The sequence below is a fragment of the Atractosteus spatula genome, chromosome 11, assembly GCF_055471065.1.
Source record: "Atractosteus spatula isolate fAtrSpa1 chromosome 11, fAtrSpa1.hap1, whole genome shotgun sequence".
In the NCBI taxonomy this organism is placed as follows: domain Eukaryota; kingdom Metazoa; phylum Chordata; class Actinopteri; order Semionotiformes; family Lepisosteidae; genus Atractosteus; species Atractosteus spatula.
The window spans coordinates 33,993,255-34,018,854 of NC_142716.1; the positions used below are offsets into that span (position 1 = coordinate 33,993,255).

Genomic DNA, 25,600 nt, shown 5'->3' on the forward strand with positions numbered 1-25,600 from the left:
TGACACCCCAGCTTCTTTCTCGAAGGTGGACTAGATAAGCTTCTGACAGCCCAACAGGCTGGATTCACCAACATGGCCTCCTCTCGTTTGACACAGTTCTAACTGTAGGCCTTGCGCACTGGCTGCTGCAGAGTGTTGATTCGCACGCTCCCTAACAACCCAGCCTTGTTCCAGTCCCAGCTCATTCAGAATCACACAGCGGGAAACACTGCTGGTTTGCAGTGAGTAGATGCAGGATCTTTCCTCATCCACATATACAGAACGTCACCCTCAAATTGGGCAGATTTAACCCAGGCCCTGGCCTGTTCCTAAGATGGTGTGTTCCATTACTAAGGACTAATGCTGATTTATACCAGGAAAGGATCATCTTTCAATGTTAATAACTTAGTTATAAAGTCTTAATAGCCCTGTTGATCATTAACTATCTTTAGTCCTTTGAACGTAGCTCCTGCTGGAGGTTTCAGGGTATATGTTAAAGTAATGTGCACAGGTGAAATCTAGCTTTTAAGGATCAAGGAAGGGTTTAAAAACTCTCAGTAAATAACATTGGCTAGAGCCCTAGTCAGGGACACAGCTGGAATGGACCCTAGAAGATCGAGGAGGTCGGGATGCCTGAAGCTGAGATCTGGTGCGATCTATGTACCCAAACCGCAATCTAAGCATTTATACAATCGAATTAAATATTTAGGAGCAGCACCGACTAAGCCAGTGGCTATTAAAACCTTTTATTTGTAAACGATCATCATCTTGAGGCCTGAGTCAACAGCGTCTCTTTAAGAGATTTGATAAATCTTGGGGGAAAAAAAATGAATTGCCGATTAAGAAATCAATTAGACGAAGTGAGTGTTTCAGCTGTAATGAAGACTCTACACCCCTGCCCTTCCCAGGAATTGAGACTGAAATCCCTTTTGCACCTTGGCTGATTTTTAAGTCTCTTTCTCGTTTTCTTGCTGGCCTGGTGTCCACTCTGCCCCAGTGGCTCCTCCCTGGGGTTACCCAAGGACAAATCGACTCTGTTCGTGTTTCCAGGAAGGGTCAGTCCTTCTTCAGAGCTGGTCTCGGTCCTGGTTTAAGTCAGCTGTAAACCAGTCCTCTGGTCCCTTTAAGGAAGTTTCTTTCTTTCTTTTGTGCCGTCTGCGTGCAGCTGTCCTGCAGTTACCTCTGCGTCTCTGCTGGAAGACTCAGCGCTTTCCAGCTGAGAGTTTCTTCTGTGGCAGCATACACTGCTCATCACCTCTTGAAGAGGAACCAGAAACAGGCTCTGGTTTCCTCTGGCTGAAAATAACCTTTGGATTTTTTTTTTAAGTTGCAGAAGAGCCTCTCTCTTCCTGTCGTGCATTTCGGAGTCTGCTGGTTTCTCGTGTGTGCACTAATGCAGGTGTTCCCAGTCCTGCTGCACGCCTGCCTGTTTTATTGCACCTGCCAGCTCTTCAGTGTCTTATTAACTGCACTGTTTTTAGCTCTTAAACATATAGGAACTCAACTTCAACATTACTGCGTTTCCTAAAATAAAATCCCAAACATAAGAGCAGAAAAAAAAACCTTGCAAATGTTCCAATCAGGTAGGTTTTGTCCAATTAAGACTTAAATTAAGTAATTAAGGTCAGCTGGAAAGAAAACAAGAAAATGTGCAAGCCTACAGAGCTACCCATGCCCTGATGGATAAATTTAGAGGTTAAAAGAATCAGGCAGTGGAGCAAGCTGCAGCTGAGCTCAGCAGTGTGAGCCTGGCCAGTACCTGGATGGGAGACCTCCTGGGAAAGATAAGGTTGCTGTTGGAAGAGGTGTTAGTGGGACCAGTAGTGTGGTCTATGTGGGTCCTATTGCTCCAATATAGTGACAGGGACACTATACTTTCAAAGGTGCCCGCCTTTGGATGAGACTTAAAACTGAGGTCCTGACTCTCTGTGGTCATTAAAAATACCAGGGCGTTTCCCGAAAAGAGTAGGGGTGTTACCCTAGTAGCTAAATCCTGGCTAAATTTCCCCATCTGGCCTTTACCAATCATGGCCTCCTAATAATCCCCATCTATGAATTGGCTTCATTACTCTGCTCTCCTCCCCACTGAGAGCTGGTGTGTGGTGAGCGTTCTGGTGCGCTATGGCTGCTGTCGCATCATCCAGGTGGGGCTGCACATTGGTGGTGGTGGAGGGGAGTCCCCATTACCTGTAAAGAGCTATATAAGTGTAAGGGTGATGATGCTGCTGATGGTGGTTAAAATTAATGTCACATTACACACAGAAGCCACACTGTCCCTGGCTGCAGCGCCTCACTGGTGCCACTATGGGGCGCTGTGAACTCAAGCCTGTGGAGCAGAACATCAGGTTCCCCGGGGATGAGTTAGTAACAGCCTTCACGTGCAGTCCTCCTCACTGTTGGGCGGATCTTGGCGGCGAGTTTGAAGGCGAGAGCAGATGTCCATGGCCCTGGGCCTCAAGGGTGAGTGTCTCTGCCAGCTCCTCGCAGGAGCCGCCGCGTTTCGATTCTGGGGCCTGGCAGCCTTCTTCGCAAGGAGAAGTGAGAACGTCTGTCTTCAGCACCGAGGGAAACCCCAGCTGCGTCACGGAGCCCGGTCTGTTCCTGGAAAAGTGCTTCCATTACGGCAGGGAGGCTAGTTCCTGTTTGAGCGCGTGCTCGATTCAGCAATCGGAGCTTTTTGCTTCCCTGCTTTGCGGCTGCAGGCGATGGCTCGCCCCCCGCCCCTCTCTGACAGGACAGGCAGGCTCCCAGTCTCCTGAGTCGGCAGATTTTAAAGCCTGGTGCCCCCAGACCCACAGCAGTGCAAATCCCAGTTCGCTTCAACATACACAACGGAACCAAACTACGCAGTCATCACAATTCGCTGCAGCTGAGCTCTCCCTCTCCCTGAGCCCCCTTGCTCTCCCTGGGGTCTGCCCAGTGTGACAGGCGTCCGAGACCAGATGGCTGGGAGACGGGCACGTCCTGACACGGCTGCAGCACAGTCCCACACACAGGACCGGTCGCACACGAGAGGTCATTCAGCCCAGTATAGCCAAGCACCAGCAGCCATATCACCCTGCAACTCACAACTGATAACCCGCTGCAGCCCATCAGTGCGAGCTTGGCCTGTACCTGAATGGGAGGCCTTCTGGGAAAGCTAAGGTTGCTGCTGGAAGAGGTGTCAGTGGGACCAGTAGGGGTCTGTGTGGGTCCTAATGCCCCAGAATAGTGACGGGGGACACTACATTGTAAAAAGGCGCCGTCCTTCGGATGAGATGTAAAAACCGAAGTCCTGACTCTCTGTGGTCATTAAAACTCCCAGGGCGTTTCTCGAAAAACAACCCCTATGTCCTGGCCAGTTTTCCCATTACCAATCATATGATAGCTAGTGTGTGGTGAGTGTACTGGTGCACTATGGTTGCCGTCGCATCATCCAGGTGGGGCTGCAAATTGTTGGTGGTGGAGGGGTGTCTTCATTCCCTGTAAATCGCTTTGAGTGGAGTGTCCAGAAAAGCACTATATAAGTATAAGCAATTATTATTATTATTATTATTATTAACTGTTGGTTGGATCTTGGAATGTGGTGGGGTTGCCTGTTCCATCCTCCCACAACTCTGTGTGTAAAGAAGTGCTACCTATTCTTGGCTTTAAATGCACTTCCATCTGTGTCCTTAGGTTTGTGTCACACTGCCCATTCCAAAGAAGCCCGCTAGGCTGACACAGTCGCTATCTTTGATGATTTTTGAGCACTTGCATTAGGTCCCCTCGCACTCGTCTCTTGATAAAACTGAGAAGGTTCAGTTCTGTCAGCCTGTCATGCGGTGAAGGACTCCACAGCAGGCACACACAACCGCATGTTTCTGCTGGTATGGAGTGGATTAATACACAAAAACAAAGTGCTTAAAAAAATCAACAGGCACACAGGGCTCTTTTCCTAACAATAAACAGACCCCCAGGATGAAACAATTACATTATCCATGTCTTCCGGGCTGAGGCCGGCAAGCATGAGGAATCCAGAGCGCTCTGGAGAGTCAGCTCCCTGTGCTGGCTCCGGCTCTGGCAGGGAGAGCCAGGGCTTTAGCCGATCCTGCTGTTAGGCTCTAGCCTTGGCCAAGGGATGTTTATTATTGTTGTTATTCCCGGAAAGCCCTGCATTTGCTCTCCAAAGAGTGATGTCATTCACACATCCCATAATAGTCCCGCTGCTCCAGCTCTTCCGGCATGAGCTCTCCCTCCTGGTCGGCAGCACAGCGCCCTCTGCTGGGCCAGGGAAGTGCTTTCAGAAGTGCAAACTAGTTTACAGGATATCCTAGTCTGGGCCGTTTCCTTCCAGGTCCTCAAACCCCAGTAAAAATGATTGATGTAGGTGGCTAAACAGCACCCTTCCTCCCCTGACTCCGAGATGACATTGCTTTCACTTGTCAGGCTTTAGAACAGAAACTACTGACTTTTTACATTGTTCTGCTTATTGAGAAATTAGTGGCCGATTCCCCGAGTGCTATTCAGAGCTGTCTTTCAGTAATAATAATTGCTTACACTTACATAGCGCTTTTCTGGACACTCCACTCAAGGTGCTTTACAGGTAATGGGGACTCCCCTCCACCACCAATGTGCAGCCTCCTGTAGAAGTAGCACCTGAGTCTCCCCTGGAGTGACCAAGGGCTCTGCAACAGCACAGACACTGCCCACCACTCATCACTTAGGCCGAAAGTGGGGGATGGGACCCCAGGACACCGTGTACGGCTTTGGCAGCAGATGAATCAACCATGAATACTTTTATTACAAGCACAGGGGGTCCCTGCTTAACATCTCCAAATATTATGGTCCTCATTAAGGACGTTAAGTGGGGGAACCCCTGCTCTACACTTGTCTCCAACACATCTGAAAGATTACAATGGGAGATTTTTTTTGTTACTGGTGTTTTTTTATTAGATTGTTAACATTCCAAGCTTGAAAAAGACTTTTTCACAGGGGCCCCCTTGTGACTCAGCTTGTAAAGGCATTCCTCTGAGGGCAAGCTAAGATCTATGAGCACGGGTTCGAGGCTGACTGCGGCCAGGATCCCCCAGGCAGTGGCACAGTGCCGCTGGTGGCAGGGTGGGAGGGAAGAGACCCCTGGGGCCTCCCGGGTGCCAGCAGGCTTGTAATGCTGGCAGTGAGGGATGAACCTCCCCTCCAATCAGAGCTGATCCTCTGGTTGTGCTGCCTCTCACTGTGCTGCCTGCGACATGCTAAAAGATGATCGGCTCAAAGGTGGCTGAGTGGGAGGAGTCTTCTCCACGTCCTCTTTCTCCCCATGTGAGGCCGCATAAAAAAACCACAGTGAGCCATTCCCAGGCCGCTGGGTAAACAAACTGGCAAAGATGACTGGCCATTCCACGTGGAATCAAAGATGCCTTGACTGATAGACAACAGTGCTATTTTATAAAAGAACACTGGTTTGAGCAAAGGTTTGAACCAAGGGAAGAGAGCAGTCAGCTCTACTGATGCGCACACAAACCAAACAAAACAACTGCAGCCAAGTGCCTTCCTGTGTTTTATTGCAGCTGTGTAACGCTGTTAGTGCAGGACTTTGTCCAGGACTGGGAGGCCCTGGTCTCACAGTGTTCAATACTTCAACATGGGAAAGAGGGAGACAGGAAAAAAAGTTACACAAGGAAAGGGAAGATGAAGGTCACACGGAGAAGGGAGGTGGAAAAGACCAGCACTTTTCCAGAGGGTAGTTGTGTTTCTCTCTCTCTCTCTTTCTGCGGTTTCTGGGCACAGGGCTCTCTGCTGCCCCCTCATGGCTGGGGCGTGTAGCGCAGGTACTTCTTCCCAGAGGGCAGGTCTTTGGTGAAGACCCCAGCAGGGAAGAGGGTGGCTGCCTCGGCCTCAGGGATGTTGGGCAGAACCATGACGCACTCGCCAGGCTGTGGGACCGAGAGGGAGCCAGAGGTGAGGAAGAGGAGGGGCGAGGGAGTGGGAGAGAGCTGTGTAGCTGCTGACGCGTCGTTTCAAGTTTCACACCCACATTTAATGTTTTCTAAATAGAGTGAATGTTCACAGCGTCTCAGTCTAACATTCTGTAAGACCGGCGATATCCTACCTGTAACAGCCAGTTGATCTATTGCTGTATTTAACATGATCTAATTAACCCTCATTTGGTAACTTTATAACTCTTCTCCTAACTGGTCATGGTGTCTAGCACCTACTCAGAGGCTCGAGGTTTGACCTGTAGCAGTATATGACTCAGGACCTAGAAACTAGGACAGAACAGCCCTGGAAACCCAGGGCAAAGGTGCGGTTGTCCACCATGTGGACATGTTTTATCAAGGGCACAGGCAGCAGAAGGCTGGGGAGGGACAAAGGCTCGCCTGGGGACTGAACCTCTAGTCTAGTCCACATGTCGCTGGCTTCTGTGCTTTATCCACTGGGGAGGAGGAGGTAACCTCGGCTCATGTGCTCCACAATCCTGTGGGATTTGATCTGGGCTGCGCTTTCAGGCACCGACACTGCGGTGTGGCTCAGGAGCAGGGCTGGATGTCTGGAGCCCCAGAGCCCTGGGCCACGTGGGGCATGCCGGGGGAGAGAAACAACGCAGCACAACAGCGCGAGACTGAGGCCTGTCCTCGTGCACCCCTGCAGGGGTCATAGTGGTGAGAGGAGCCGAGTCCCAGCTGCCACAATCTAGACTGGGGAGGCTGTAAAAGAGAGCAAATTCTGCTGCTGGGGGCTGTGAGAACCGGTGGTGTCCTGGTCCTCCTGTCTCGTCAGCAGGGGGTTCTGGGACTGCACTGACCTTCCAGTCGACGGGCGTGGCCACGCGTTTCTGCGCCGTGAGCTGCAGCGAGTCGATCACGCGCAGGATCTCATCGAAATTGCGGCCCGTGGTAGCAGGGTAGAGGATGGACAGCTTCATCTTCTTATCGGGGCCGATCACGAACACCTGGAGGGGCAGGCGGACACATGGAGAGGCACGTGAGCTACGGGCCCCTGTGCTGCAGCCTGGCGCTGTCACCACGGCGACCGGGACAACTCACGCAGCGCGCAGTCAGGGGCATGCCGTCCTTGTCCCTCTCGTCGGGGTCCAGCATGCCGAGCTGCACCGCCAGCTCCCGCTTCGCGTCCGCGATGATGGGGAAAGGCAACTTGGACCCGGGCTGCTCCGTGTTATAGGCAACAATGTCCTGAGCAAGCGGGAGGGAGGGAGGGAGGGAGTGAGCACCGCGCAGTGACCGAGCGAGAAACCAGACCGCCCCCTGTACAAGCCTGATGGAAACTGTGTTGCCCTGAAGATGCCGAAGGAAAGACAGCCTAGGACTGCCCTGGCCAGCGCTCGGCACACAAGCCCTCAAGAGTGCAACAACCAAACCCACCACTAGGTGGGGCACGTGCACTAGCTTTCCCACTATTTGTCCTAAATGTCATTTACAGGCACAAATCCCCTAACAATTCCATCTTGTGCATGGGTTGTAAAAGTTTGTATTGCTGTGCTTAATGTTAAAGAGTGGGCTAATACTTCTGACTACTATAAAAATATATAGTTTATAAAGTGGAGGCATCTACATTATGTCTACAAGACAGCCTGAAATACTCGAACCTTACATCTTTGTATTTACTTGTGATGTAGTCTTATTGGCAATGGTCTTGATGCGAGTTTTAGCAACATTCTCCTTTTTAATACATTTTTAAAGTTAGGCTGTGCAACATGTGTCCAATTTGCATAAACTGATCAGATTTGCCACTTTCAGCTCAGGAACAGGACTGCAGTTCCCCCCACTAAAGCCTGTGGAGCACATTACACTCTGATGACAACAAAGTGACTGACTCCAGCCTGATGTATTCAAAGAGCTTCGCTGGCGTGACAGACCAGTTACAGCACTGCCACAGCAGAAGAGAGAACGGCCACGGTAAGGGGCGATACTGTCAAGCCCAAGAGACGCCACAGGAGAGTCAGATACACTGCACTGCAGGAGTGTTCAGCCCTGGTCTGGACCAGTCCAGGTAGTCTCAGTGGTCAGCTGTTGTTAAAGATGGTCAACACCTGTAAGCTACTGATGAATCTCAAGTGATCTGCTCCACTAAGAGAACTCTGGTCCTCGAGGGCTGAAGAGTACTTAAGACTTAATCGTCACACTGTCATGAAAATAACTTAACAAATCGCCCATTTACCTGATCATGGAAGAACTGCAGTCCGTTTCTTTAGAAACTGGAGAGTCCATGGTGACTTTCAAACCCTGTTGGATCAGGGCTCTCCAGGGCCCCAACAGTACTGCGAGTCTGACTCTCTCCGTTTCTTGGTCTTGAAGATACTGCATTACCTGTTACAGTGGCCATTCTCTGTTGGCGTGATCTGATCTGTCATGTCCACTGAATTCAGTTATGCACTGCTGTATTGGCTGTGTTGGCTTTTGTATGTAACTCTTCCCCCCCAGGTCTTCATGTTAAAAGCTCTGCTGACAGCGCACCTTGCTCCAGCCCAGGTGATCCTCCACGCTGTCGATGGAGAGGGCGATCATCTTGACATTGCGCTTGGCGAACTCCTCGCTCAGCTTGGCCGCGCGGCCCAGCTCCGTGGTGCACACTGGGGTGTAGTCCCGAGGGTGAGAGAACAGGATTCCCCACCTGCGGGACAGGCGGGACTGAGGACCGCAGTGACGGCACACCAGAGGTAGGTGGTCACAGGGAAAAGGTCAGATCGGACAGAGACGGTGAAGTTAGAGACCGACATGAGGGAACGGACGGGGAGAGCTCATCCCACAGCAGAGGGGAAATTATAGGAGAGGACTGTGTCACCGCTGGGCTCCAGAACAGCATCCGCACAGCTACCAGCAAGACAGTGGAGAAAGAGAGGGCAGTGAACCCGAGACAGAGAGAGTGCAGATCAACAGTACAGCCCGGCTGTACAGAGCTCAGTGTTTCGGGACTGCTTATCAGCACAGACTCAGCCCTTCGTACACAACAGGCTTATTCATGCTTCCACAGCGGTTGGCAAGATACACGCCCCAGAGACACAACTACGCAATGATATACAGATTCGCACAGCATGGCTGGCCGAGGCTGAAACTGCCAGATCTGAACAAGGCTAAATTTGGTTTTATCATGCACACCCACACCTGACGTGACATTATTGCCTACAGATATAAACATTTGCCAGGCCCTGTATCTTGGTGACCTTGTTGCTGCAGAAGCCCCGATGTGGGCATACATGTATACATTTCTCTGTAGCCATGTGCAGACGGGGAGGTGTTGTCTTGGAGATGGAAATCCCCGAGGACTATCGCCATCCCACAATTCCCCTTCGAATTCACTCACGTCACGAGTGAAGCACAGCGTCAGCTCAGCGGCTTACAATTCTGGTCCTGCGGGACCCCCGTGGCCCCAGATCTTTGATGCACCTGGACCCTTCGCCCTCAGTGCCCCCTGGTGACCCGGAACTGATCGGCCTGCTTGGGGAGACTTTTTCTTGCAGCGAGGCCTTGGTTTGAAAGCCAGCCTTGCTGAAGTACAGGGTTTCCAGCAGCTTCAGCACACAGGACTGCAGGCAGCCTCTCCCCATCTGGCTGATTAGGACCTCGCTCCCTTTATATACAAAAAGCCCTTAGCTGTGTGACCAGTTTCTGATGAACACCGTATCCTGCACTGTTCTTTCTTCTGCTGAAGTCCACCTGGGCAGACCTGAGCTCCCACAGCTCAGCCACTCTCGCGCTCGAACCGTGTTCACACTCCTGCAGGACCGCAGCCCTGGCTCTGCCCTGGCACCCTCGGGTCCCAGCGTGGCAAAGAAGCTGGCGGCCTGAGACTGCGCTTCCCTAGGGCCGAACGGGCCTTTCCAAGGACAGGAGAAGTAAAGGAACTGGCCAGAAAAATCACACAAACCCGGCCTGATTCGGACTGCAAGCAAGCGTTTACTGGAATTCGGACTGCAAGCAACGTTCAAAAGCCAGATGACTCAACCGACCGCGCACACCGAAGGGGGAAAAAAGGCAGCACAGATCTGGATCTTTGGGCTCTCCTCCGCCCCCGCAGGCCTGTCGGTCAGAGGGACCGAGACGCAGCTCACAGAGCGCATCCTGCCCTGCGGCCCCTCCCCCCTCTGCAGGAAACAGCAGACCAGTCCCATGACATCGTTCCCTCCCCACATAACGAAAGCCAGTCAAGAGCCACACCAGTGACACGGTTTTCAACAGCATGAGAGAATGAGGTCACTGAGAGAGGAGTGCTGATGAGGCAAAGGCTGGAGGAGAGGTGCTGACTGCTTGGCGATGGAGGCGTGGGACCTAGAATGTCTCACGTACGCACTCAGCCCACAAAGGACACAGAGGTCACAGTCTGTACTACATACTGCTCTCCTGCTAGCTGAACTCCAGCCTCCCCCCCCCCCCCCGTTTGAACTCGCATCGTGTCAGACCTGTACTTCAGGATGGACTTTGGAAACAGCGCCCGCTGTGAATAAAATCTCCCTTAGATCAATCCCATGAACTTCCGCTCTGCGCCACGTTCAGATTTCGATTAAATGGGAACAGAACCTTGCGAAATAAACATTACATGTGATGGGACATTTTCAGAGCAATCAGATATTGTAGATAGTGGGTATTCAAGCGCTCGCAGGTCTGAGAGTTGGTTAATGGACAGGCAACAGAGAGCACAGGGAAGGGGTGAACCACCTCAAACTGGGGTGACACGATTAGTGGAGTTCCACAGGGACCTGTATCAGAACCTCTTTGTACTTTTTATCGATGTTATAATGTTTATATCACTGTAACACTTAGTAGAATAGTCAGGTTTGCGGATAATGCAAAATAGGTAGATTATCAAACACTGTAAAACTTGAAAAACATATCCAAAGATGTATATAATCCAAGACTGGGGATATGCAGATAATGTTCAGTGTAGACCAGTGCAGAGCATTACATGCAGGTAGGAAAAACTATACAAACAAACAGGAAACACCGAGGCTACTTCTGAGAAAGACGTAAGAGTTTATGTTGGCCATTTCTATATTCTAGGTACATTGGGGAAGCAATTTTACTAGTGACACTAGTCAGACCTCATTTTGGGTAATGTGTAAAGTTTTGGTGACCGCATTACAAAAAAAAGATATTCCTGCTCTGGAATTATTCCAGAGAAGAGCAGGGATCTCCAGTCCTGCTCCTGGGGGGACCTGCAGGGTTCATAACACGCTGAGCCAGTTCAACAGCTGCTGGCCGAGTTCAGTTGAATGGGCTTTTCGCAGTTAGATGGGCCCAGTCTGTGGTGTTCGAACAACTCCGCTCTCCCAGCTGCATGGTTCTTAAAAAGAACCTTGTGAAACCTGCGCTGACTCAGTGAAACTCGGCTGTACTAGTCTATACTAGGGTTAGAGCACAAAACCACAAAGCTGCATCCACAGCTAATTGCGTAGAGTATAGCGCCAAAACACTGCCAGGACAAAGAGCGCCTTCTGATCGTATTCGGAACTTTAAGAGCTGCCCTGTCACTCTGCGTCTCTGAACATTTATTTAAATGAGTGTCTTAAAATTCCCAGTGAAGATAAAAGCATTCTTTCATTAAAATTCCGAGCAGAGAGAGGCCCTAAGGAGCAATGTCTCAAGAGATCTTTCACCATGCTTGAAACGGACTTTCCTCACTACCTCCGCTCATGTCTCGGCGAGAATTTATCCTCGGCTCAAATCAGACACCCCTGAAACAAACCGGTTTAGGCACTGCCCCCCTTTCAGGTTCATCGCAGCGTGTGAAACCACTGCTTGCAGACACAGCCGAGAGATGGTAATCTGTGAGCCATGTGTGCACTGAATTTGCATGAGTGCTGCCAAAGTCCTGAGCCGCTGTTCTGCTGACTGAGGCGTCTGCACACGTCCCAAGAGACCAGGCCAGGCCTGTTCTCACCCAGCCAACAGCTGCTGGGCGATGCTGACGGTCTTTCGATTGGCTGTCAAAGCAGAGGTGCAAACGGCACCTCACTCTTTGTGCACTTCCTCTCTCCTACGTACAGTACAGTGTAAATACTTGCTGCCTGCCCACGGCTCTGTGCTCAACTTTCCTAGCTCCCCTCCCTCCTCCCCAGCTGCACCCTTGTAGCTGCCTCCCTAGCTCATTCCTTGGAGTTGAGGGGTGTGTGACAGCGCTGATCTCCAGCCAGTTGTACTGAGTACACTGTCCCTTTTATATTCCTTGGCTCATTTCGTCCTTAGTAGAATTTGGCCAGCTCTTCGCTGAGCTGTTTGCTGATAGAGCTGTTTGCTGATAAAACTGAATGCTGCTTTCACTCGCAGGGCACCATGTAAAAAAAATCTAACATCCAGGTCCATCATATCCAAGCGCAGCTTGGACAACAGCTGTCTCACACACACGTCTGCTCTCAGAGCTGCACAGGCCTCAGCCTCACCGGAGCACAAGGAAGAAATGTGTGCACCCAGGTGCGTGGAGACAGAAACTTGGGGTCCTCTCTCCCCCTTTTGCCAGCGAGATCTCCGGCTCCAGAGAGAGTTCCTCGGAGCGCCGCGGCCAGCGGCTCCTCTTGGTTGTGATGTGGGAACACCGCAGGCGTGGTCAGAGGTGGGGGGGGACGGCCAGCCCCAGCTGGGACGTGTTCTCTGAGACCCGCCGTGTGGCTTGTGGTCACACGCACACCCCGGTCGGGGGGAGACCACAGCTCAGAGCGACAACTGGGTCGGAGGAAGAGCCCCCAGGCCCTGACCGTGAGGGGATCATGGTCACCAGCCTTGGCGGAGCCACAGACACTCGTCCACCAGGGACCGTCTCCAAACTGGTGCCCAACAATTCTGGCAGGAGTGTCCAGAAGAGGAGCAGTATGGCGCAGGTTAGTTTCGATCACACGCCTGCAGGTTTGCCTGGCCTGACCTGGCGGGGCACTCTGGAAGCTTTTAGAACAGGGGTTCCTCATCCTGGCCCTGGAGAACACACACACACTGCTGTTGTTCATTCCAGCCCAGCTTCGTGACCTCACTGAACTCTCCACTGAACCAGCAGCCCCCCGGGAAACTCGTTTTTCATTACGCGCGGACAGTTCTGCAACGTCCCCCCCGCGAATAATGAGGGATGAGGGCTAGTAGGTGTATCGTTAATACAACGTTAAACAACAGAACTCTGCGTGCCTGTCGCGGTAGTTATTTTAACATAACACGACGCGTTAGGGAGCCGGGCGTTAATTTTCTATTTTAAAGAGAATTTAAAAAGGCCATTTTTCGTTCGTCGTGCCACAGAAAGCGGAAGAAATTCTTAGAAACGGGTTACCGCTCTGGACTTGGTTTTGCCGCACAAGTTACACAAGTGATGAAGAAGATATTTATAAACATCATAAGAGTAGCGAGGCTTTAATAGTATGACGCTGTACAGCAGAACGACCCCACCGCCACCACGGCATCAAAACCACCACTGGGAGACATGTGACCACTCCAGGGACAGATTCCTCGATCAAAGGTAATAATAATAATAACACGGCTTCTGATCTTCGCCTTTCAAGCACCGTCCAGCCCTGGTTCACTGCAGCGCTCGGCCGATCTCGCCCGTCTCCGCTCTCGCCTGCCATGTCTGAATCGTGGGTGCGAGTGGATTAAGGCGAGACGCGCACACGCCACGGTTTAGCAAAGCTATTTCTCAACGCGAACAGAAAGTATACGATTATCACATAATACATGAAATCAAATAACGAAGTAGACTTGAACAACAAAAAAAAAACGGTTATAATCCAGTAAAGTAGCAGCCAAGCACAGCATTGTGCGTAATGTACTGTATAATCTCGCCCGCTGTTCCCGATTTACACACGCTCATACGCAGGCGCGGATAGAGAGTTACTTACGAGTCGCCCAGAAAATCGTGGAATTTAATCTTGCCGATGGTGGTTTCGGCTTCAAAGTTGGGGAACACGTCCCCCAGCAGGATGCCGGGCATGGCTGCGCTGCTACAGGGAGGGAGCTCGGTCTGCGACTGGGGCAGGAGCGCGGCGCGAGCGCGAGGAACCGAGGTCCCGCAGGCGCACGAGCAGGGGGCGGGACTTTGCTTCCGCAAACAGAGGGATGGTGCGTGCGGGCCGTCGGCCAGGTGTGTTTTAGTGGGCGTTTCCCGGGGCAACGTTGGACAGGTAGACCGCCCTGGTCCCGCTGAAAGTATTGGTCATGGTTAAATGACGGTTTTTTAAAACCTTTGGAACAATTTGGAACACGTTAGGTTCGGTTCAGTAGTTTAGAGATGGAAACTCCAGTATTGTGTAACTCTCAGGGCCCAAGGGTCGTTCCTGAATTTACTGAACCAGTTATATATATATAATCAGGTGGGTAGCTGCGTCAGCATGCGTAGGCTGCAAAGGAACAAGTAATAGGTTTATTCCATGCTGAAAAGGGAAGAGAGAAAACACAACGTTTAGGCCGTGGAACCTTCTTCAGGTGTATTCTTCGATATATATATATAATATCACTCGAGTGGTGTCCCAAGTCTTTACACACTCTTGGTTGAAGTGGATCACAGGCGGTTTTGCTCCAGGGCGTCTGGGCAACAGGTGTGTGTCGGACCCTGCTGATCTCTAATAAACCGCCGGCAGAACTAGTTTATAACAAAAGGCGAGTGACGTTGGTTTTAGACACTTGAATATATATATATATGAATACATTTTTCTCTTGCTTGTTCGGCTTTTCCCGAATTAGAAGTATATTTTTAATAGAATATCGGTTTTTAAAAAATACAATATATTGATCGCATTCTTTGTGAGATAATGAGTTTATGTATATATTTAAATAATATGAATAACATTCAGTCTATTCACAGCGCTTTGGGCTCAGTGAAGTGGCACAGCGTCACCTGTGTGGCTGCCTGACTTTTTATACCCAAGTATCAAATCCCGGCTGCTGTTTGAGGCACTGTGCTGCGTTTCCGCTGCCCACACTAGCAATGGTCACCGTGGCTTCACTGCTGGTACCGCCAGTCTTTAATGGGGAAGCACTGCGGCAGCTCCTATTTCCCGAAGAGCGTTGCGCTGGGAACAGTAAAGATGGCGTCGTTGTATCGTTAGGTATAGGAAGTTAAACGCTGTCACTCGTGTCCTGATGAAGTGACGGGAGGGGGAAAATTGTCATCGTTGTCTTTTTCCCTCTCCAGTGGGGCTGCAACACCGGCAGACACTGACCGAAGGAAAACAAAACCATGCCTTCGCCAAAAGCGAAAAACAACAGCGGACGCAGCGGTAGCGTACCGGGAATCGGTAACAACGGTCGCTACGAGTTCATGTCTCTAAACCGGACCCCCTCGCCGCACCTGCTGCAGCGGCAGGGCTCGGACCCCACGTCGGCCCGCCTCAGAGCCTCCGAGAGCCCGACCCGTCGACGAGGCTCCGGCTCCTCCAACGCCTCCTCGTCTTCCGCAGCCGGGGCGCCGCCGCTGCCGGAGGAGGACTGTATGCGCCTGAACCCGTCCTTCATCGGCATCGCGCTGAGCTCCCTGCTCGCCATCGACCTGTGGCTGTCCAAGCGCCTGGGGGTGTGCGCCTGCGAGGAGTCGCCCTGGGGCAGCATGCGCCCTCTCATGAAGCTCATCGAGGTCTCCGGCCACGGCATCCCCTGGCTCGCCGGCGCAGCCTACTGCCTGTACAAGAGCGACAGCGCCGCCGGCCAGGAGGTCATGCTGAACCTGCTCCTGGGTGAGTGGGGCATCGGCGCCCCCCCTTCTCTCGCCTCTCGCTTGTGGCCTCACTCACTGTCTCGGACCCTCGCCAGCCCTGTCCGTCACCTTCCACCCGACCTCCTTCCTCCTATCCTTCCATTAACCCGCCTGGCTCGGTGGCTCCCTGTCTCCCCCCCCCCTCCTCTCCAGAAGGTGCCCTACCAACTGACTAGCTCGGGTTTACTGTGCAGAAGGAGTTGTAGAAGGTACCCCTGACGTGCAGTACAGAATTATAAGTGAGTGGGTTTATGTGCTGTACAGGTCTTGCATGTATAAGATGGATAACTGGATTGGTCCTGCAACAGATGCTGTCTGATTTCTAGGGATTTCGCTTTAGGATTTGCAATTAGTGTAGCCTAATCAACCCTTCAAATATTCCCGGAAATGCCTTTCTCAAGCACAGTTGTCTCCAGCACTAGGTACAGTGCGGTGGTTCTGTGGCTAAGGATCTGTGCCTGTGGCTGGAAGGTTGCCGGTTCGTATCTCACGCCCGGCAGAGGAATTCTACTCCATTGGGCTCCTGAGCAAGACCCTTACCCCCCACTGCTCCAGGGGCGCTTTATAGATAGCTGACCCTGCGCTCTGTCCCTAAGCTTCTCTCCCTGTCTGTGTGTCTCATGGAGCGCGAGTTGGGGTATGTGAAAAGACAAATTCCTAATACAAGAAATTGTATATGTCCATTAAAGTGATCTTATCTATGTACAGGTAAGTGAAGACCAGCTGCTTTCTCTGTGCATCATACTGTCTTGTGCCCGTTGCTTATTAGGATAGGCTGTTCTGGATAAAGAGGTTAGAAAATTTATGGATTTCCAAGTGCACAATGCATAGCTTGATGCACTTCTGGTATTCACTTATACAGCCCCCGTGTAATGAACTATACAGAAGTGTGTGAGCTTTTTCTGACGCTAATGCAATAGCTTTCACTTAACACAGCTTACTCAGCCCAGTAAGTCACAGCCCTGCTGTACCATTGCTGTAAATGTGCTGTGCTGTGTGCTCTGAACTTCCTGGTGATACCCCTATTTCATTTCACCACGGGTCAGCGATCAGCCCTGCAGTGAAGGAGCAGCTGTGTCCACAATAGCCCTGATTCGAAGAAATAGTGTAACATAAGGTGTCAGCTCGGTGGGAGCTATTTGTCTTTATTGTCTGGCTGCAGTTAAAGGTCACGCCTCATTTCTAAAGTGTGTCTGTTTGCTGGACCTATACAGCATGATGATAAGCAGTGTTGATTCCAGCTGCTATTCTAATTCGGGGGTAATCTGGCCTCGGTCCTTGACAGCTGTGGTCATGTAGGCTTTGTAGGTCACTTTGAATTAGTTTTTAGCCATGAGTCTGCAAGGACTTGGAGCACATTGGAGTTTTGACCAGTATAGTGAGGTTTTTGGTTTGGTTAGGTCAGGAGTGTCCATCTCTGGTCCTCGAAGGCCTTATGGTGCAGGTGTTTTCACTTCCATTGAGATCTAAACCACCTGCTTCTGGAATTACCATATTGTCCCAGCTGTTGGGAAGTTGATGATTTGCAGGTGACCCTTAAAACAAACCCACCAGGGTTGACCGCCCCAAGTTAATTTATAAGATTATAATTTAACTTGCTGCCACTGACGTGTAGAAACTGCTCAGGCACGCTGAACAGTAAATGTGCTGCTGTACTAGAAGTACTGAAATGCTAGCAGTTGAAATTGCATTGTTGGTGCACTTATGTGTTGTGCTTTACAATAGTGCAAGTCACATCTGCTGAGAAAACGAGTACACGCTGTAGAGCAGCTCAGTGAGGCATGACAGGCGGGCCACTCCAGACCGTGACCGATGAAGCCTGGAGCTCCCAGACTCCAGTGGGCCAGTGGCTCTGTAGTAATACTCTCCAGGTCTGACATGACCAGGGATTTAACAGACAGGAGGGGCATCAGTACCGCCTCCCGCCAGCTCTGGCGCCCCTGCTCAGATCCCCCCCGATACGGTCAGGAAGAAGCCCCTCGTTCGTGTTTCAGCACGGCCCTGACACGCCCATTGGCAGGAATGGAGATTGTCCTCTGCCCAAGCAGCGCCTCTGCCTTTAAAACTCTGTGCGGGTGCCGGCCAGCAGCAGTCGGTCACATGTCTCAGACAGAGCTCTCAGTTCACAAGCTGCAGCTTTGTGATTAAAGAGCAACGGTTACGATTCTGGGACGTTTCTTGGAGTTTGGGCGTTTTCCCCATAGGTGATAATTTTTTTTTTGTTTTTGGACTTTGAAGTCTGCATCCAAGCTAAGTTTAGAACAGTGTGGTGCTGTTTGCTGTGTGAAGGACATTGTGATACTCCCCGTAAAGCATCATAAAGGAGAGATTGCTTCCCACATAAAATGAAGACGAAAAGCGTCAGGCAGCAAGGTACTCATTTGTTAAGACGACACTTATCCGAAGCGTTTGTGCCTGCTTACACAGACACGAGCTAGGGAGAAGGTGTCCTGGCACTGATGTTAATCTCTGGAGTCGATCAGAGCTGCTCTACCCAGCGTAACTCACGGAGAACGTCTGGCTGCTTGCGAGGCGGGGCGGTCAGGAGCTGGGGAGTCTGAAATGGGGACACAGTGGCAGGTGCACACCTAGCTGAATAAGTGGGCCACTGCACAGCGTTGGAGCTTTTGTGCTCGTAAGAGCTGCTGCTCTGAGCTATCAGCAGCTTGCCAAGTACCGTTTGTTTTCTGTGAAATTTATTGGTGTGTTTATGAAGGCACCAGTGTGAATGCATTATTTTGAACTGTAAAAAGATGTTATTTTGCAGCTACCCACATGAAACTGCACATTACATCACTGGCTGGGCTTTATGTTGATGATATCTATAAATCAAAGCGCTGAGCAGAGATGTATATTTCCCTAAGCATTTGGAGAGACCGCTGCCTACAAAAAGGGTTGATTCAAATCAGTGCGAAAACCCAGATGAAACATTTCGGGTGGCAGTGGCTGGATCCGATCTTTATTGAAATGCAGAACACTGCACCCGGCTCACTGCAGGTTCCACTTCACAGGGCAAACACTGGGTGTTGCCAATAAAAACTGTTCCTGTCTTTTTAAAAGGGGAGCCCAGTGTTTGACTTGATGGTGAGGATGTCTCACACATGAGCATGGTTGTGTGTGTCGTGCTTTCACGTGTACACAGAGAAGCGTGCCATGTGTATGTGACGGATAGACAGTGAAGAACAGTTAGTCCCAGTTAGGCTGCAGCACCTAAAGCCCGAATTGGGTCAGGTGGAGGCTGAGAGGCGTGCCTGCCCCCGCCGTGTGCCGCAAGTGACCGGTCTCTCTCTCTCTCTCTCCTCTCGGCAGCCCTGGTCCTTGACGTCATTCTGGTGGGCACGGTGAAGGCCGTGGTCCGGCGGCGCCGACCCGCGCACAACCGCATGGACATGTTCGCCACCTTCTCCGTGGACCGCTACTCCTTCCCCTCGGGCCACGCCACCCGCGCCGCCATGTGCGCCCGCTTCCTGCTGGCCCACCTGGTGCTGGCGGCGCCGCTGCGGGTCCTGGTGCTGCTGTGGGCCACGCTGGTCGGGCTTTCTCGGGTCATGCTGGGCCGGCACAACGTCACGGACGTGGCCTTCGGGTTCGGCATGGGGTACTGCCAGTACAACCTGGTGGAGGCGCTGTGGGTCTCCCCTGCTGGGCTGCACAGCACACTGGGACTGTGGGGCTGAGCAGGAGAAGGAAGGGGGGAGAGGGGTGGAGAAAGGGATTAGTAGAGATGGGAAGCAAGAGGATGGAGAGGAAGAGGTTCAGCGTACTATGGTGGTGTCAGCGCTTGCCTCAAGTCTGAACAGAGCACACCTGGTATTAAGGTTTGGTGGTGCCAAGGCAGGATTTTTACTGTGCTCATTCACATTTTCCTGTAAATCTACATATAGTCCAGGTCTCTAAGTCAAAAGATGTGCCTGTTTTGTGTGCATGATGGAGTGGGGATATGTTTGTTGGGCTTGAGGTGATAGGACCAGGGAGTGTGTACGTACCCAGATGATGGAGAGAAGGGCTTATCCACTTGTTCGCTGAGTTCATCACAAGGCACACTCCAGGCCAGCTTTACTCCTCTTCATACCAGAGCTGAGAAGAGAGAGAAATGGATGTTCTTGCATCACAAGAGTAATTCATTTCTCACTTTATCAGAAACATCTGTGATGAGCTTCAGCTGGACTGTAGCTGGCTTTGTGGTGTTTGATCAGAGCTTTAAAAACAAGCGTAGCTAAATCAGAGTGAAATAATCAATAAACACTTAGGGCCCCTACCTATACAGTATGTTCATTCTCCCCCTGCCCCCCAGCACTACGTGATATTAGACATCTGTTTTTTTAATGATGTTTAAAGTTGGTTGTCACATTTACAATGTCTTTGTTTTTTATATGAAGTGGTTCTTTTTTTTCATAGTGAAGACAAACGATGGTTAAACTGAAAGAAATGCCAGCTTTTTACTTGTTCAAGTATTAGTAAGTGTGTTTCTTTCCCCTTAGTCTCCTAGGGAGGTCTGTATTGTTCATGTCCGACTTTATTGCAGATTTGTATTTTGATACAAGTTTTATCCATTTTAAATTCCTGTAAATGCATTTTGTGTTGTAATTATAAATAAAATTCCACATACTGTATGCAGTAAGGCAGGGGTCGGCAAACTACGACCCGCTGGCCAAATACAGCCCGCTGTACTTTTCTGAGTGGCCCGCAGCTCACTACTGTTGGAATCTCGAGGGTTACTTTTTGCATCAGATATTGAAAATCTTCCGCCAGTGGACTCTACTTGTTAGCTCTGCTGCTCTCTCTCAGCACTAATGGTCAATTGCAGAACAACACCTATTTTACGATGCATTTTACTTATCAGACATTACCTTTAACCTTGGTTATGCCTGTGCTACAGCTGATTCTTACTGTAAATTCATTTGGATTTTTGTTGCCTACAGTGATTGGCTCAGTCACGCCAATGACGTCTAGTGTATACCATCTTGTTTGAAAGCAGGTCATGAGTTCAAACGGTTCTAAAAGGTATACATGTAACTGACAAGAGGCTAACTGTAAGGCATTCCTGCCATGTCGAAAAAAAGAAAGATCGATGCAGAAGGTAAAAAATTCAGCGACAAGCGGTTTAGAAGAGTACTTTTGTGTCCCATGGAAAGAAAAGGCAATGTGTCTTATCGCTGTGATTAAAGAATACAACATAAAAAGGCGTTACGAGAAAACATCAGGCTACGTTTTCGGAATAGACAGGAGATGGACAGAGGGGAAAAATTAGAACAGTTGAAAAAGTCGCTTCAGGGGCAGCAGAGAAAATTAGAAGAATTTTCAAGAGAGAAAATTAGAAGAATACTGTACGTTGTAGCTGTTTGAGCTAGTTATCGGGTATCACAGCTTCTAGCAGCAGCTGGCAAACCCTTCACAGGCGGTGAGTTTATTAACCAGTGTATGCAAGGTCGCGGAGGAGATGTACCCAGAGAAACGCAACCTATTCCTGTCGGTGAGTTTATCGGCTAGATAGAGGATTTCACTCAGGTGGCCCAGCAAGGTTAGTAAAAAAATGTTAGTGGCCCTTGCTCTAAAAAGTTTGCCGACCCCTGCTGTAAGGCATTAAAATGTATCAGGTTCTGTTGGTTCCGGTTCTCATTTGTTGATCTTTTAATGCCTTGCAGTATGTAAATGTGAATAAACACAGCTATAGTAAAGTAAATCAGTCAGCCCACTGGCAGCTGTGGAGCTGCATCAGAGGGAATCTGCTTTCCTCAGCGTGGGTAGATCCTACGGCCTGTTTCATCGTTGGCAATCAGGCACAGAGAATTACTTGCTGTGTTGATTTGTGTAACTGCTCTTCGGCTAGGTTTTGTATTTGAAGAGAAATATCTTTGCTTTTGAAGTATCGTTGTGATTTTACAACAGGTTCTGCAGCGATTTCCTTTTCCTACAAGGGCCTTGCCAGTGAGGCGCCAATACGAATGTTTAAGTTTTGATTTTCATTTGCAAAGTGCCTTGGGATTGTCCTGAGAGATATGATCTCTTTTTTTTTTGCCAGGTGGCTGTTAGTATGCTTGATCCGTACTGCTCCAAAGGAAAGTAAGCATTCCAGCTGGTGAAAATATGAAATTGTTAGCGGGATATGGACAGGTATCGCAGCAAACAGGGCCATAACCATGCACGGTGTGCAGACAGTGCAGCCGAGATGCACGGTTGTGCGTGGGTAGTTTTCGCTGGAACGGCTGTTGACCTTGGGAGGGTCCGCTAGTGACATGACCCAGGCTCAAACCCGCCATCGCAGAGCTTTTGCAAGAGCCTTTCCAGCTGTTCATCTCCCTGCCACACTGCTGCAGAGTCTGAGTCTGATGGCACGCTGGGTGCCTGCCGGGAAGTGTGGTCTGCCCGCCTCTCGCTAACATCGCTGGTGGCCTGCAGGCACGTGGCAAGTTCCTGAAGGAGCTGTTGCACTGCCAGGTGTGCCAGCTGTGACCCGCAGCCAGAGAAATCCTGCCAGAGAGCTTAGCCTGCACCCTGAAGCTGGGGGAATCCCGCAAGTGACCCTGGCTGGAATGAGCCATGTCACACCCAGAGAGCTCAATCTGCACCCCTCTCTGAGCACTGCTGCTGGTGGAGACACCTGGACAAACCCCTACGTTTCTTGTTTTCTTAAACTTTTCAGGCCCACTTATGATGAGGCTCTTTCGATAATGGTTCAGCTACTTGGCATCCCAGAGCACACGTCCTCCAGGGCTCTCTGCTCTAAACAGGTCAGTGTATTGTAGTCTTTGTCACCAGTTTTTTCCTGCCAGGCCTGGGACAGCGGCAGTAGGGGTGCAGTCGAGGTTCAGCTGTGGAGCACCTTAACATGTACAGTACGTCGTACTGGTCAAGCTGAGTGTGCTCCTCCACAGAGCAGAGGAAGCTGGTGAGCAGAGCTGAGGACAGGACAGGTGGCCGTCAGTGGCTTGCATGGCAGATGCAGTACAGTGAGACATGTAAGATAAGGAGTGATAATGCTATTAAATAATCTGCTTTCTTGGAAAATGACTTAACTGCATAGAGAGCTGTGTCAGGGGGTGTGAACTAGAGTGAAACCTTCCTTAATCGGAGATAAAGTAGGAGGGTTTGTGTTTAGAGATCACTTCTTCTTAGCTTCCATCCTGGAGTCCTCCGCCATCTTCTGCTGTAGCTTCTGAGCTTAATTACATTTGATGGCCAAACAAATTCCTTTAGTTAGGCCCTTTTCTGCTGTTTTCTGCACAGTGGTTTCAGAATGCTCTCTTTTAGGTTTGTTGTCGCCAAGAAATGTAGCTAACAGATGTGTTGGCTTAATGAATGTTTTTCCAATGTGTAATCATTGGTGGGAACTTTGCTACACTGTTTCACTACATTATATCACAGCTACTGGATATAAATAAATAATTCTGTATAACGAAGGTCCCGTTCAGGCCAGACCAGAGCAAATGCTAACAAATACTGTAAAGTGTGACCATCTTGATGTTCTAACGTGGGTGTCAGGATCAGCCCACTCTGAATCTGCTTAGAACTGCAAGGCAGCTACATGTCCAGGAATACTCGAGTTCATTTCACAACCGTGACTATTTATATGCACTTGAAGTTGTGAAATGGATTGTAAAAACAAAGAAGAGTGACAAAGTCCAGCTCCTCAAATCGCTCCCAGAATGAGAAAGAGTGAGCAGATCCAGCCCTCCCACAATGTGCAGTCTGATTTCTGCACAATATGTTGCGAAAGTGCCTGATGCCTGGGAACGGTTGATTGAAGCGTTAGGTCAGCCTCATTTCAGGACCTCAGGGTTTTAGGACAAGCATGCAGTCTGGGGTTCCCTGTGCTGACTTTACCATGTGCATTGTGAAGATTAGTAGTTTATATGCTATGGACAGCTAGGGAAACTGGTTTAGTAGCTGCGGTTCTTTAATGGTTTGTGAAGCATGGGTGATGTCCAAAATTGCACCCATTGTAGAACGGGGTGCCACTCGCAGTGCCCTGGTGGCCCGAGTCCGTCCTGTGTCAGACCTTCCTTACTGCGCTGCTCCACACAAGTGGGCTAAGTCGACATGGGCGTCCAGGACATTGCTATGAACGTGTTGCATCTTGGTGCACTCACATCTAAATATTTCTAAACAAATACTGACCTGCAATAAGTGAACAGGCACCAATTTCTAATACTGTGATAATAACTCTCGCGGTCGTTGTTGTTAGTGCTTTCCGGGGTGGCCTGTGGGTGGATCCCCTCACATCTCATTATGGTGGTAAGAAGGCAGTCCTGTATCTCCACCAGGTAATTATGCAGGGAATATGGTCACCTTCCCATCATCCCTTCTGTTCTGGTGGGGAACGTTGACATAAAAGGGTCAGTGAATCACCAGCTTTTTTATTTCTCCTTTGAGAAAGGGACTGTATTAAAGTTGATGGCAGCTCTTTCAGAAGAGCCTGATGAATGGCTGGTGTCTTGTCTCCTGTTGTTGTTTTGTTTTCTTCTGGTGTGGGGAAACCGGGACACTGACCTTGAATAACCTGCCATCTGTGCAGTTGTTCAGCCCTGGTCTTCAGTGCCACACAGCCCAGCTTTTCCCCCGTGTGGTGTAAATCTCCTGGAATCATCTCACGTCAAGACAGCTGCTTTCACAGCTGCCGAGGGCAGGAAAGCAGTTGAGGAGGGCCCAACTGGACGATGCTCTGGAAATGATCTGGAAGTTGTGCAATGCAGAGCTTGTAACTGCACACACTGTGCAGCTGCCCTCATGGTATTATGGTCATTACTGAAAAAGACTCCTTTATATCCCTAGTGTTTCTGGTCAGGATGAACAAGGTGCTGAACGTGTCCCACTGGGCTTCTGGGAATCCGCTGTGTTGCAATCCAGGACGCCATCTGCGAAGCCTGAGATAGATCTGTATCGAATGGGGACAGTGCAGCTAGAAAGCTGCATCATCACCTGCAGCTGACTTGTGGTGTTTTTGTTTGAATTGTCTTGTTCCCTGATTGTGGCCAAAGCACTGATTTTTACTTTTGTATATCCCATTGCCTTCTTTTTCGTAAGGGAGTGTACATTACAGTGTACAGTTGACGCACCTCGGGGCGGAGTGGGTCAGTGCCGCAGGTGTTGTCGTCAAGAGGCCCAAGCTGTGGAGGTGGAGGTTTGCTCGCGAGAGAGCTGTGCAGAGGAGCTCAGAAACGATTGACTGGGGAGAGTGAACACGCCGCTTCTCCTCTGCCTTGCGTGCCAGCTCACTCCAGTCACACCATCGTGGGAAAATGTCTTGAGTACAGATTGGCATTTGATTCCAGCCAGCCCTGAAGAGATGGTGTAGCGCGAGGAGTTTCTCCTGTCTCTCCAGGCGAGGCAGTGTGTTTCACCTCTTCTACTTTTTCTGTGTTATGTTTTGAACTGAAAGTAATGTAGACAAAGGTGGATGTTAACGAAGTTCTTGATTAACTGAATGTGGACTTAGTTCTGTGTGGAGGAAATAAGAGCCTGGGAGTATCCCCCATCTATAGTATACCTGCAATACATGTGAGTTCACCAGCTATAAAGACATAAGCCTACTGTATACTTGTCTGTGTAACTTATTTGCAGCATTTATATGTGTGAAAAAAAAGTGTGAATTTTATGTTGTATAAAATGAATATTAATTTTTTTGTTACATCCCAAAGAGACCATATTGTGATTCTTTGTATATTTTTTAAATAAACAAAGTGTGTGAAGTTGAAACAGCGTGCTTGTGTGGTATTATTGTAGCTGAGCAGACAGCAGCAAACTCCTATTATGAAGACAGAGGCTACTGAATGGATGTTATACAACCTGCTGCTGCTGCTTGTGCCCTTTGAGGTGTTATTTCTAAGAAGCCTAAAGAGTAAATGTACAAACTAAGGTCCTGGTTACAGTTCACAAGTTTGAACTATATTTCTGATGTGCAATGTTGGCTGGTTAGTTGTGATGCTGTGTATTGATAAATACAGATATGTTAGTGGGAATCTGACTTGTTCATTCCAGGTGATTT

At 49.9% G+C, this 25,600-nt stretch overlaps 2 protein-coding genes across 3 annotated transcripts; one reads left to right on the plus strand and one right to left on the minus strand.

Annotated features, from left to right (window-relative positions):
* Positions 1-5,480: 5,480 nt before the first annotated feature.
* On the minus strand, positions 5,481-13,953 carry prdx6 (peroxiredoxin 6). Its single transcript, XM_088926931.1, has 5 exons — positions 13,766-13,953; positions 8,412-8,568; positions 6,984-7,130; positions 6,743-6,889; positions 5,481-5,873 (listed from the first exon to the last, which is right to left on the minus strand). The coding sequence occupies exons 1-5, from the start codon at positions 13,855-13,857 to the stop codon at positions 5,745-5,747; spliced, it is 672 nt and encodes a 223-aa protein (XP_088783057.1). The 5' UTR covers positions 13,858-13,953; the 3' UTR covers positions 5,481-5,744.
* On the plus strand, positions 8,579-25,311 carry plpp6 (phospholipid phosphatase 6). 2 transcript variants are annotated; one of them, XM_088926930.1, is made up of 3 exons: positions 8,579-13,386; positions 15,058-15,595; positions 18,925-25,311. In XM_088926930.1, exons 2-3 carry the CDS (start codon positions 15,103-15,105, stop codon positions 19,290-19,292), a joined length of 861 nt encoding a protein of 286 aa, XP_088783056.1. In that variant the 5' UTR covers positions 8,579-13,386; positions 15,058-15,102; the 3' UTR covers positions 19,293-25,311. The 2 variants fall into 2 exon arrangements, with proteins under 2 accessions (XP_088783056.1, XP_088783055.1); XM_088926929.1 differs by lacking the exon at positions 8,579-13,386 and adding an exon at positions 14,389-14,461.
* Positions 25,312-25,600: the final 289 nt, after the last annotated feature.

Excerpts from the sequence above, each read along its gene's own strand:
- plpp6 (XM_088926930.1), top strand. The coding sequence starts at position 15,103 with ATGCCTTCGCCAAAAGCGAAAAACAACAGCGGACGCAGCGGTAGCGTA. Across the intron at positions 15,596-18,924 it reads CATGCTGAACCTGCTCCTGG|CCCTGGTCCTTGACGTCATT; the intron begins GTGAGTGGGGCA and ends TCCTCTCGGCAG.
- prdx6 (XM_088926931.1), bottom strand. The coding sequence starts at position 13,857 with ATGCCCGGCATCCTGCTGGGGGACGTGTTCCCCAACTTTGAAGCCGAA. Across the intron at positions 7,131-8,411 it reads ATCACCTGGGCTGGAGCAAG|GACATTGTTGCCTATAACAC; the intron begins GTGCGCTGTCAG and ends CCGCTTGCTCAG. Across the intron at positions 6,890-6,983 it reads TGCCCCTGACTGCGCGCTGC|GTGTTCGTGATCGGCCCCGA; the intron begins GTGAGTTGTCCC and ends CTGCCCCTCCAG.